General features: G+C 40.9%; 1 protein-coding gene across 1 annotated transcript; it reads right to left on the bottom strand.

Moving 5' to 3' along the window:
* Positions 1–4,769: 4,769 nt before the first annotated feature.
* LOC132624258 (uncharacterized) lies at positions 4,770–7,741 on the bottom strand. The gene is made up of 2 exons (XM_060339062.1): positions 7,431–7,741; positions 4,770–5,322 (listed from the first exon to the last, which is right to left on the bottom strand). Exons 1-2 carry the CDS (start codon positions 7,739–7,741, stop codon positions 4,770–4,772), a joined length of 864 nt encoding a protein of 287 aa, XP_060195045.1.
* Positions 7,742–14,178: the final 6,437 nt, after the last annotated feature.

Genomic DNA, 14,178 nt, shown 5'->3' with positions numbered 1-14,178 from the left:
TGAAAACCGGATATGTGACTTTCTGTTAAGATCTATGTTTTATTGAAAGTTGTTGAGGTATGGTTCTATTTTGTCCTAGGTAGGTTGTTACTATTTAATTGAATTTTAAAGACTTCTGGTTAGTTGTAGCTCCTTTTGATTTCTTGAAGTTGATTATCATAGTTGTTTGGACCCTGGTATGAAGAATATGAGTCAAGACTTGCTTGTCATGGTTCAGAGTTTATGAAATAGGTTTCAAAGGTTTTAAGGTTAAAAAATTGTTCTAAAAGTGGATGTTTCATTTCTTGCCTAATACTGTTCTGAAAATAAAATGAGATGGTTTCCCTTTCACTTGTTTCTAGTGATTAAAATCTGGCCAAGGATGGCTTAAATATTCTGAGATGTGTCTTGTTTGATTCTGGGTAGTCTCCCTATCTTAAACTAGAAGGTGTCTAAGTCTAATATTTGCTTGTCTTGTTTATGATAAACCTGTAACCACACCTTTAAGACTGCTATATTTAAACCCTGTCAAGTAGTCTTGTACAAAAAATGATTTCTTCAAACCCGTTTAACACTGGCTTATTAGAGATCTTTCTTAAAAAGGATTTATTATCTGGATTTTGAGTACTGCTATGGAAATAGTGAACTTTGCTAATTCTGAAAACCTTTAAAATAAATCTCGGTTTCCTGTTTTGGCTATATGACTTTTAAAACCATAAGAAGAATGCTTGTCCGTTTTATGATTGTTCTGCTTTAGCTATTGCCTTTTTTTGTCACTTCTAAATCTTTCAAAGTATATGAAGATAAAAATGATTTTGTTGAGCTAGTTTTAGTGAGTTCTGAGACTGTCTAGATTGAGAATTTTCTTAAAATAAGAACCTGAAAGACTTTTAGCTTATCTTGTTGACCTTTGAAGAGTTTAAGTGTTCTGAACCTTGTATGCATTGTGTGCATTTTTTGGTCTTGTTTTGGGAACTATTAGAAGAGATATAAGATAGGAAAGTGTAAGGAACTTGGTTTCTTTTCTTAAAATTGGAATAAGTAGGACTGGGAATGGCTAATAAGTTGATTGTTTTGATCTTGTCGCTAAATTCTTGATAATTCTCCTATGTTCTACTTGCTTGTAGTAATCATAAAGTCTTGTCTTTGTGACTTGTGCTCTTTACACTAGTGTAGAGTCACAGTTTTTTTGGGATTTTTGTTTCACATAGGTCACTAAAACTAAGTATGGGAAGGCTAGGACAAGATTAAAACTGCCTTAGAGAGACTAAGTGTGATTCCTATTTTGCAATATCCCATCTCTTTACTGTTTACCTGATTAATTTGATTACTGCCTCATGTGTTGTTTATCCCTGTTTGCTCATTGAAATTGAACCATTTCTATTGTTTCCATTTTTGAGCCTAGCATTGCGTGTTGTGGATCACTGATTAGCCTTGTTGACATTCAGAAACCTCCTATGCCCTTTAAAACCAATTAGAAGTCTGAAGTATTGGTTAAAAAAATGAAATTTCTGGGGTCCTGTTCTAGTCTCGATTTCTTGCAATTGAAGTGATTAAGTTGAGGTGAATATTCAGTGTATATGACGGGTATGCCACTTTGGTTCTGCTCTCCATTAGGTGTATATTGGGTATATATCATTTATACAATGACTTTTGACACTAAAAAATTTCTAGGTATTTCCTCTTGGGCCATTGTCATTATTGTTTTGGGCCTGCATCTCATTTCTCACGTCTGGGTCATATCATTATTCTCGTAGTTGATACTGTTAGTAATATATGGGTTCGGCCCAATAATGTTACAATTTAATTTTTGGCATTGTAATAATTATTGTAGCTTTTTAATTCTTGTACTTAGTTTAATTTATGGATGTATTCTAATGTTATGTATACCCGTTTGCATCCTTGTCCACCCAAACCCATTGGCGGGCCCCCATGGGCCCCACTAACGTATCTAGATCGAGTCGAATGGATTTGGAGCGAAATGGAGCATATGTATGGACTTAGGGACAAACATGCATAATACCTTCGTCTGGGCTTGGTCGGCCCAAAATCTTTACTCTTACTTTATGCAATTTAAATTCATATTTGTGCCTTCAAATTCAATATGTTGGAACTCTTATATGATTGTCATACAATTTAAAGTCGCTAAAAACTAATCGCTTTTTAAATTTAACTCATGAATGAAATGAAAGATAGACCAAGACATTTTTGGACTTATAACGTTGGACTTGGGGAAAATTACTGGGCTAATTTGACATTACTAGAACTTTGGGGAATTGAACTGCCCGAGACCGTTCTGGACCACTCTAAAACTTATGGACTGATTTTGAACATTCGAACTTGGGAAAATGCGTATGAAACGAATTAAAATTTGGATTAATAAAGAATATAATTGATTAAAATGAATAACATATCATGATGAATTATGGTATATGTATATATAGTATAATAATATGTTAAAACTATTTTCATAACTTAAAATCTTTTTTGGGTGGACTTACGTGGAGTCCTACCTAGCTAAGAGCCTTCGGGTATTAGCTTAGGTGTTCAAGTCCGACACCCATGCTCAAATTTTGAGCGGAATTATACTTCGATGATTTCTTAAAATGAGCTTTTGCATGTAAATGACACCCTTTTATTGCGGAAATCTAGACTTAAGCAATTTTTTCCAAAACAATTTATAATCATAAGGTAAACTATTAGAACCCAAGGTGAACCGCAATTGAACGGATCCTTAATACCGAGGTGCCTAACACCTTCCCCGGAGGATCACCAGAACCCTTACCCAGACTCTGGTAGGTTAGGTTTCTTTTAAATATTTTTTAAATGAACCCTTTTCGAACTGGTTTTCCTAATTTCCTAAAAATTAAGTGGAGACTCTAAAATATATCCTGTAGAGCACCATTAAGTGGTTGGCGGGTTTTTCCGACTTTCCCTGTACGATTCTCAACCGTACTTCCTCGGGATACCTCCCTCCTATCATGAGGTATGTGAGAGTCGTTTAAACTTAGAATTCCCAACGCCTGCTACAGATGGCAACTCTGCTGGGGACTATCTAAGGTTCTAACCATAAGAGTTCCAATATTGGTTTCCTTATGTGATGTAAATTGTTTATGTGATATAAATTGTTTATGTGTTTAAATTTCCGCAAAACATAACTGTCATTCATGCGTGCATAATCCGCCACTCCTGGCATTTATTTTACATTTTGTTCCAAGGGTGACGACGCGGGATGAGCTGCGGTCATACCTTCACTAAAAAACCTTTAATATATTCTTTGGAGGTCTCTAAGGTCGAGTGGGTATGCGGTCATCCTACAACCTTTGAGAACTCACCCCCAGCTTATCCGCTTGGGTAACCTATGTCATTCGTTTGAAAACCACTCTAGAAAAATTAGCGTAGAGCGAAGCCAAACCCCTACTGATATAGCGCATACTGACCATAGACTGGTTTGGGTATCTCAGACCTACCTGAATCGGACAGGAAAGACACCTTATTGTGTTCAGACGGTGTAAAAACTGGAAGATACTAAATCCCACTATTTGCTATTTGGAAGCGTTATTATGCAAAGTGTGAAACAAACTGTTGTTCCTGGGGTGGGGACTAACAGTGTTCTGTCTTGTAGATGTCTCATGATGTGCAGTTCGACATGTTTGTGGGTCCACCGCAAGGTTTAGTGATATGGTGGAAGGGTTTGACTAATGATCAGAGGAAATAAATCAAGAGTTGTGTAGGGCATCTTCCTTCATTGATAAATATGGTTGGGGATACGGGTTTGCTAGATATCATTACTGGATATTAGGACAACGACAGAATGGTATTCAGATTCGGAGAAATAGAGATGACTCCCACTTTAGAAACGATTAGAGATGTTCTGGAAAGTGTAGGAAGTGCTAACAGATCCAAAAAGAAGCCAGCACAAAATATCCTTGTCCCTCACAAGCCTACCCCAAAAGAAATCAAAGACATGTTTGCTGTCAAAAAAGCCGATTAGGCGCAGGGACCCACTATAGCCTTCAGGGAGTTGTATGGGAGGTATCCATCCAAACAAGGGTACGAGGACTATATCCTTGAGTTTTCGTCACCCTAATCCTGGGAAGCCAACCGAACACTGGCGTTTATCACTTGCCTGTTAGGAACCATGGTATTCCCACAAAATGCCTCATTATCAATTGACACCCGGGTTGTCTTTGTCGCTCATGCTATTCTTAGGGAAGTCACAACGAATGGGGTTACCAAATATTTTGATATCACCCCTATCATTCTATCAGACATATATCGAGCTTTGGGAAAATGTCGTGACCATTACTACTACTTCTAGGGGTGCAACCTCCTAGTCCAGTGGTGGATACTTAGACATTTGGATAAGAACGGCCTACCTACTCGCCGCGATCCGGCCCGAAGAGAGGATGATTTGGGAGTCACTGCTATGCTTTGCGGGGTTCAGGATAAAAAAAGATGGGCCACATCTTTTCCAGATTGAGACAGGAACACATCAGATGGAGGGTGCCTGATTTTCATTCAATTACTATTTGTATTAAAAGCTGTAGGCGTCCATATCTACCACTAATGGGCATTAGGGGAATCAGACCTTTGGCCCTGTTGAGAGTACCAAGACAGTTTGGCATGAGGCAGGTTGTTCCGAGTGTGGGTAACATGGGAGAATTTGTACGAGACTATGAGGAAGGACGTATCCAGGGTATAAAGGATGCTTAGAAAGATTGGAAGAATGTGATAAAAGAAAATAAATTAGACAAGGATCCAAACAACCCAAGTCATGATGAAAATTACTACGAGTGGCTTAGGGCTAAGTTAGCTGGCATGGTCGGGCAACAATTCCCTGGAGGCAGTGTGAATGCCTCAAGATGACAGTGTTGGATGAGATCAGTAATCCGAGGGTAACTCTCTAATCTGCTCATACTAATTTGTTCTTCTTCTTGAATATTCCCCCTCGGATTACCCCCGCTGACTGTAGTCGCCCCCTTTATGTAATATTTTCGGCACCCCTCATGAGGGAATCGAATTGCAGCTACCTCCCTCTTTTGCAGCAGCAGCCGCTCTTGTTGCTCATCTGAATTTCGCTGAGGGGCGACTGGTTGCTCTGTTGCTGCCTCGCTAGCACTAGCGGATGTGGAGGATGAAGCCCCCTCTTCAGACTGGGAGGAGTGTGGGGCAGGTGATGCTGCACGGGGAGCGGTGGCCTGTGCCCTCATTCTAGTCATTGGGACCACCGCTTGACGTTCAGAATTGGAGGGTTTATCTCTAAGAGTAAGGGTTGTTTGTCCCCGCCCTCGTCCTTTTCTGGGACCACCACCCCGCTTGACTGATTCTTTGGAGGCATATCTGCAAAACGAACACCCTTCATTGTTGAGACAACCATAGAAATATAACCAAAACCAGAAAAAAGTGCAAACATGTAATAATGTTAAAGCTGCCAACGGTCCGTCGATTTGCTACAAGAGTCATCGAACAGATCGACGAAGCGTCGAAGTGTTCATCGAACCGATCGACGAGTCGTCGTTCTCATCGTCAATCTCTTGTTAGCCACTGGAATTTGTAACTTAAAGACGGTGGGAAAGACGCCCCATCGATTGACTCGACGGGCCGTCGAGTTTGTTTTGGTTATGACTTCTGAGAGGGCTCATTCGACGTTAAGAAGGACGGTCCGTTGAATGAATCGACGGACCGTCGAACTGAGCATCGAATGATTTTGCAGGCTGCTACTAACAAATTCAATACAATCCTTGGGTCGTGGTGCAAATCTTCACGTAGTTTGGGGTTACTCAGACTTCACCCCACGTTGGCTTGGGTTAGAATAGAGGAAACAATTGGCGGGCAAAACAACTCTGTGGTCGTAATGCCCTCCAAGTCGTCGTTACACACAACACCACACTTTGACATTTCATCAAACAGGTGGCGGGCGAAATAACAACAATCTCATGAATGAGGTGTGTTTGTCGTAATGCCCTCTGACTTGGCTAAAGACTAATGAATCAACATCAAAATACAAACCACCCCCAGCAAAAAACAATGAGCACCCCATGCGAAATAATAGAAAAACATGGAGCAATTGGAAGACAAGCAAAATAATCAAAAAAAGCCATGGAATGGGAGCAAACAACTAGCAAGAACAAAGGAGCAAACAATCCATGAACGCACATACCTTAAAATGGAAAGAAGATTTGATTTCAGCCCTTAAGGAAGGAAAAACACACGAATAGTCCCTACTAGGGTGACACACAAACAGAGGGACAGAGTAATGGGGCAGGAGGGGAACGGTGGTTGTGGGGTGGTGAAGAGAGGGGGACGTGGGTAACGGTCATGGGAGAGAGAGAATTTCAAAAGAAGTGAATGGGGAGAGAGAGAGAGATGACGTGGGGTCATAATACTACACACCCGAACCGACGCGTCAAAAGGATGGAGCGTTGATTGGTTCAACGTTCCGTCGAGTGAAAACGTCGTTGGTTTTTTTTTTTACATACTATATGAAAAAGAGAGAAGAGCGCCCCGTCGAACTGAACGTCGATCAATTCGAGGGAGTGTCAAACTTGTCGTCGAACTGCCATTATTTCCAGTGATGAATCTTTCAGTGGTCCACTTCGACGGTGCATTCGACGTCTAGTCAAACATATCGACGGTCTGTCGAATGCGCGCCGTTCATCTGCTTTCTTGGAAATTTTTGGATTCAACACTTAGGTTCCTCAACACACCAACAAACATCAAAACAACACAACAACAAAAACCAACGAAATGAAAAACATACTGAAAAAATGAACATGGGTTGCCTCCCAAGAAGCGCACAATTTAACGGCACGGCACGACATAATACCACTTTTGGTGTTAATGTCCGGTGCCATGTTTCAACCAGTGAGCATCAACAATCTTGTCCCCATCAACCATCCAATGGTAGTGCTTTACCCGATGGCCATTCACCCTGAAAGTACAAGTCCCATCGTCGGACTTTAACTCCATCAACCCATTGGGTGACACACTCACCAAAGTAAAAGGGCCGGACCCCTTGGATTTCAACTTGCCAGGAAATAGCTTCAACCTTGAATTGAATAGCAACACCGAATCACCCGGTTGAAAATTTCTCTTCAGAAGTTTGACATCATGATAGTGCTTCATCTTTTCTTTATACAAAGTCGCACTCTCATAGCATGATACCGAAACTCATCCATTTCATTCATTTGAAAAACCCGCAACTTGGCTACTTCATCCCAATCCATGTTCAATTTTTTTAATGCCCACAAAGCTTTGTGTTCAAGTTCAACCGGTAGATGACAAGCTTTGTCGAACACCAACCGATAAAGAGAAGTACCAATGGGCATCTTGAATGCCGTTCTATAATCCCAAAGACCATCATCAATCCTAGATGACCAATCAGTTCTATTTGCATTAACCGTCTTGCTAAGATGCTCTTTATCTCCCGATTGGAGACTTCGACTTGCCCACTAGTTTGGGGATGGTAAGGAGTTTCCACCCTATGCTTCACTCCATGTTTCTCCATGAGATTAGCAAATTGTTTGTTGCAAAAGTGAGTGCCACCACCACTAATGATTGCCCAAGGAGTGCCAAACCTTGTGAATATGTTCCTTTTGAGAAAATTTGTGACACTCTTGCCGTCATTGTTGGATAATGCTACAGCTTCGACCCACTTGGACACGTAGTAAACTGTAACAAGGATGTATCGCATACTACGCGAACTCACAAATGGGCCCATAAAGTCGGTGCCCCACACATCAAATAGCTCAACCTCCATGACAAAATTTATTGGCATTTCATGCTTTCTCCCAATTGACCCTTGGCGTTGACATTGGTCACAAGATTTCACCATCAAATTTGCATCATGATAAAGGGTATGCCAATAATAGCCACATTAAAAAATCTTAGCCGTTGTGCTGTTCCCACTGTGATGACCCCCCACGGGAGAGTCATGGCAAGCTTTCAAGATTTCCATGGCCTCGGATTCGGCCACACATTGCCGAATGATGTTGTCGGCACAAGTGCGGAACAAATATGGCTCATCCCAATAGTATTGACGGCTATCTCTAAAAAATTTCTTCTTTTGATAAGCCTTGATGTTGTCGGGGATAAGACCTGTCACCAAGAAGTTGGCGATATCTGCATACCAAGGAGCAACCTCACAAGATACAGCTAAGAGTCTCTCATCAGGGAAAACATCATTTAATTCAAGATCTCCACTCGGTCTCCCAGCTTCCTCAAGTCTAGATAGATGATCCGCAACTTGGTTTTCACAACCTTTTCAATCTTTGACCTCAAAGTCAAACTCTTGCAACAATAATACCCAACGAATCAACTGTGGATTTACATTTTTCTTTGTCATCAGATATCTCAAGGCCGCATGATTCGTGTGAACAACCACTTTGGATCCAAGTAGATAGACCCGGAACTTCCCAAACGCATAAAAAATGGCTAGAAATTCTCGCTCAGTGACGGTATAATTCATTTGAGCTCCATTGAGGGTCTTGCTAGCATAATAAATTAGGTGCATGATTTTGTTATGCCTTTGCCCAAGCACCGCACCAATAGCAAATCCGCTCGCGTCACACATAAGCTCAAATGGCAATGACTAATTCGGAGATACAATAATTGGAGCAGAGGTGAGCATTTCCTTCAACTCATTAAATGCCTTAAGGCACTTCTCATCAAACGCAAACTTAGCTTCTTTTTCAAGAAGCTTACACATCGGATTGGCGATTTTGGAGAAATCTTTGATGAACTGCCGATAGAAGCCAGCATGTCCCAAGGAGCTACGAACTCATTTGACAGAGATAGGTGGAGGAAGCTTGGCTATAACATCAACTTTTGTTTGGTCTACCTCAATACCCTTCTCGGAAATCCTATGGCCAAGGACAATCCCTTCCTTCACCATGAAATGACATTTCTCCCAATTAAGTACAAGGTTGGTTTCTTCACACTGCTTCAAGACCTTATCGAGATTGGCAAGACATTCGTCAAAAGAGTCACCAACAACCGAAAGTTCATCCATGAAGACTTCCAAGAAATCTTCCACCATATCCGAGAAAATAGACATCATACACTGTTGGAAAATAGCCGGGGCATTGCATAAGCCAAAAGGCATTCGACTAAAAGAAAAAGTGCCATAAGGACAAGTGAAAGTGGTTTTCTCTTGGTCCTCTAATGCAATGTTAATTTGGTTATACCCCGAATAGCTATCCAAAAAGCAATAATAAGATATTCCGGCTAGCCGATCAAGTATTTGATCAATAAAAGGCATAGGGAAGTGGTCTTTACAAGTCATGGTGTTGAGCTTTCGATAGTCCATGCACACTCGCCATCCGGTAACTGTCCTTGTAGGAATCAACTCATTCTTAGAATTAGGGACAACAGTGATGCCCCCCTTCTTTGGCACACATTGCACCGGACTAACCCATGGACTATTTTCAATTGGGTATACAACACCTATATCCAACCATTTGATTATCTCTTTCTTGACCACTTCTTGCATAGGAGGGTTTAGCCTTCTTTGATGCTCTACACTTGGTGAACTATCCTCCTCAAGTTCGATTCTATGTTCATAAATACCGGAGGGAATCCCTCTATTATCCGCAATAGTCCACCCAATAGACCTTCGATAAGCCCGCAACACTTCAAGCACCTTTTGAGTTTGTTCCTTATTTAACAAAGATGAGAGAATAATCGGTAAAGTATTATCTGGGCCAAGAAAAGCATACTTCAAATGAGAGGGAAGTAGCTTGAGCTCAAGTCTTGGAGGCTCAATAATGGAAGGCTTAGCCGAAGGAGTGGTTCTTTTATAAAGATCAAGAGATAATTTCTTTGGCTCATAAGAGTACGAACCCCGACCAATAAGAGAATTAACTGTTTCAATATACCCCTTCATGTCATCCGCCTCGAAGTTCACCAAAATAGCAGAAAGTGTTTCATCAAAGTGCTCATCCTCTAACTTGTCACGACCCGACTAGGGGGCCGCGACGAGCACCCGGTGCTAGCCTACCCGGGCACCCTCTTAACTTATACTCATGCTTACAGTTAGGTGAGCCACATAATTAAACATACATTCCCTTCCATTCATCAAACTAGCCCCTTTGGGTGACATTACCATTATATCGTAATTGGTATCTAGGCCGCATCAATTGTACATGGGCCAACGTGGCCGACAAAATGATATACAAAACATGGGCCGACAAGGCCAGACACATCTAAACATATACACGTGACTACGAGCCTCTAAGAAGAGTATGACATAACACATGAGCGGGACAGGACCCCGCTAAGCCCATAATTATATACACAAAAGAATGAGTACCCCAAAAGCTATGGCTCCGGAAGAAATAGAGCTCTGCTATGCAATCTCTGAATACGCAGCTATTGATCAAGTCTGTCTCCCTCTGCACCTGCGGGCATGACTCAGCGTCCACAAACAAAAGGACGTCAGTACGAAGAATGTACTGAGTATGTAAAGCATGATCAACATCAATATAAAAGCATCATAGACAATATATGAAATGGCATAGGTGGGAAGACAATAATATCATCATCATGGCACTTACCTGCCTTTCATAAGAACTTTCCATTTCTCATGCGTATTTCATAGTAGTGCTCGTACCATACTTGTGCTCGTATTCGTATACATGTCCTTATTCGTATTCATATACATAGTCTTATCACATTCATATTCATATTTTATACATAGTCATTTCATATACATATAGCATTTACATAGCATACCCGACCTCATAGGATCAGTGTTTCATACATACTTGGCCAACCAAGGCTCAAGGTTGCTCATACCTGGCACTACCAAGGTTTTAGGGTTATCCGTACCATCTGCAGAGGTGTGCGCGCGTTTCGTAATCATATACATACTTCATACATATATTCTACCCGGCGTTATAAGCTCGGGGTTCATTATAGCCCTTCATAGGCACATATAAGTATAATAGCCCGTAGGCACCGTTAGCATCATTATTGATATCATTATCATTATTGTAACTTCTATATCATAGGCTTACTCGTCGTACGAGGTGCGTAGTACAATCGTAGTACACATCAAGGATCGTGAGCTTATGAGCTCGGAATATCAATCATTTGAAGACAACATACTCATATAGAGGATTTAAGAGTTTGGCCAAAGAACCATGCCTTATGAAAGAAGGGTTAGCCTTACATACCTTTTCGTCGGACTATTCTACACTTGTACGTTCCCTTCCAATGCTAGGGTTTATACCTTCATTAATATCATAATAATGGCCATTAGTCATTCACATTATCCACATTCTCAATTCACTTCCATTCATCCATATTCATGGTAACAACACCCAACTTCGTCCGTTCATATACAATGTCTATTTCATGGCCCTATCGTCATTTATAACACATTCATGTAACAACACAACAACAATCATGATTCGCTTCAAACTATTCCTCAAAATGTCACTATTCATCATTCATGACCTAGTTGACTATATTTTCTACAATCCATGCATTTCAACTCTCCAATATCTTAAACATCATATAAATATCATGAATCTTACCTTAGAAGTTGTAGGAACAAGCTTTAGTTGATAATACTCCACTTTGAGCAAAACCCTAGTTTTTCTCCATTTGGATTTCTTGACATGGATGACCTTTAATGAAGTTCTTACTCTTAATTCACTTTGTTTTATGTTGTTGATGACTTATGATCCTTGAAAACATGGATAATAAATGTAGAGAGAGGTTTTAGAGAGAAGGTGTGTAATGTGGAAATGAAATAAAACAAGTCTTGGTTCCCTTATTTAATGAATTGCAAAATCTGTGTTCCATATTGCATCCCAAACGTCAACAACTACGACGAACTTACTAACTCGCATTGTTTTATTCCAAATTCATTAACAACAACCATAAGTCACATTTGAAGTCTTAATATCATAATTATACAAGGATATACACAAATATACCGAAATCTTATACTTTTCCATAATAATCCGCCACCACTTCCAATACTAATTCATTTCGTTAAACATTCGTTTACGTTATAAATGCCACAACGACACAACTAATCAACTAAACAAATCAAATTCACCTTGCCTTCTACTCCTTGTAGCTCACGGCCACAACACCACACACACACACACCCACGATTTCATACACACACCAAAACTACGAAGTTCTCATCTATTCTCAATCCTTATCATATTCATACCAATTCCATAACATTAAAAGGGCAAAATTCTTACCTTTACTTGAAACTCCGACTTGTCGCAAACGTGCTCCTTTCGCCAAACTAATTGTATCCCGTTGAAGAGCGCCTTGAGTACACTACAAATATGGGAAGAACAAGATTTTTAAGCCACAAACAAAAGCTAGAAAATTTTTCTTTCTCTCCAAAGGGGGTTCGGCCGAGAGTGAGTATAAGCTCAAAGTTGAGTTGTGTTTTATCTTCTTGAAAATTCTAAAGAGAAGCATTGATATATATCCAAATTAAGAGTCATGTGAAAGTCACATGACCACTTAATATGGGGCTTGGGCCAAGCCTTTGGCCAGCCACCCCCTAATTCTTGGGCCTCAATTTTTGTTAAATTTTTCTTGGCCCAATTCATTGACGTCTCGTTTTGTAATTCCCGAATCTAATTTCTGAAATCCCAAATTTGCCCTGGGCCTTCCCCGACGTCTTAGCACCAATGGTTTCATAACCAACATAGTCATATTAACTAGAATCAAAATATTTCCTTGTAACATACAAGTCGTAATTATTTTCATGATTTCCAATTATACGAAAACACGGGATATAACATTCTCCCCCCCTTAAGAACATTCGTCCCCGAATGTTAAATTAGTCTTATAATGTAACGGGGAAGTCTCCCTTTATAATTAGCACACATCATTCATTCGTCAATCAATACAACAAATTGAAAGGTTTGGATTACCTGTGGATGTCGGGAACAAGTGGGGGTATTTCTTCTTCATCTCGTCCTCCGCCTCCCAAGTCATCTCCTCCCGATTGTTGTTGCGCCACAGGACTTTAACGGAAGGCACTTCTTTAGTGCGCAGTCTCCTCATCTGTCGATCCAGAATAGTTATAGGCTGCTCGTCATAAGACAAATGCTCCGTTACCTGAATGTCATCCACTGGGAATATCCTGGAAGGATCGCCAATACATTTCCGCAGCATAGACACATGAAATACCTGGTGTACGGTCTCCAAGTCGGATGGTAAGTCTAGCTCGTAGGCGACCTCGCCTATTTTTCGAACAATCTGATACGACCCAATATACCGCGAGCTCAACTTACCCTTCTTACCGAATCTCATAACACCCTTCATGGGAGACACCTTCAGAAATACCCAGTCGCCAATCTGGAACTCTAACGGTCGACGTCGTCTGTCTGCATAAGCTTTTTGTCGACTCTGAGCAGCCAATAATCGCTCCCGAATAAGCTTTACCTTATCTACTGCTTCCTGGATCACATCTGGCCCAATTAGCTTAGTTTCGCCTACGTCAAACCAACCAATAGGAGATCTGCATTTTCTACCATAAAGGGCTTCGTACGGCGCCATCTGAATACTGGAGTGATAACCATTATTATAGGCAAACTCAATAAGCGGCAAGTGATCATCCCAGCTGCCCCTGAAATCAATAACACAGGCCCGCAACATATCTTCCAGCGTCTGAATAGTGCGTTCGGCATGCCTGTCGGACTGAGGATGAAAAGTTGTGCTAAGGCTCACCTGAGTCCCTAATCCCTCCTGAAATGACCTCCAGAAATTTGCCGTAAACTGGGCGCCCCGGTCAGTAATAATAGATACAGGGACTCCGTGAAGTCTGACTATCTCTCTGATATACAATCTGGCATAGTCCTCGGCCGAATACGTAGTCCGAACCGGAAGAAAATGGGCCGATTTCGTCAACCTGTCAACAATAACCCAAATAGAATCATACTTGCGTGGAGTGCGCGGTAACCCAACAACGAAGTCCATATTAATCATCTCCCATTTCCAGGATGGAATTTCCATCTCCTGTAATAATCCACCAGGCTTCTGATGTTCAATTTTAACTTGCTGGCAATTCGGGCACTGACTAACAAACTCGGCAATATCTTTCTTCATACCATCCCACCAATACAAACACCTGAGATCATGATACATTTTAGTGGAACCAGGATGAACGGAATAGCGTGCATTATGTGCCTCGCCCATAATCTGCCGTCGTAAGCC

The sequence above is a fragment of the Lycium barbarum genome, chromosome 12, assembly GCF_019175385.1.
Source record: "Lycium barbarum isolate Lr01 chromosome 12, ASM1917538v2, whole genome shotgun sequence".
Taxonomy (NCBI): domain Eukaryota; kingdom Viridiplantae; phylum Streptophyta; class Magnoliopsida; order Solanales; family Solanaceae; genus Lycium; species Lycium barbarum.
This window is presented reverse-complemented; position numbering and strand designations above follow the sequence as displayed.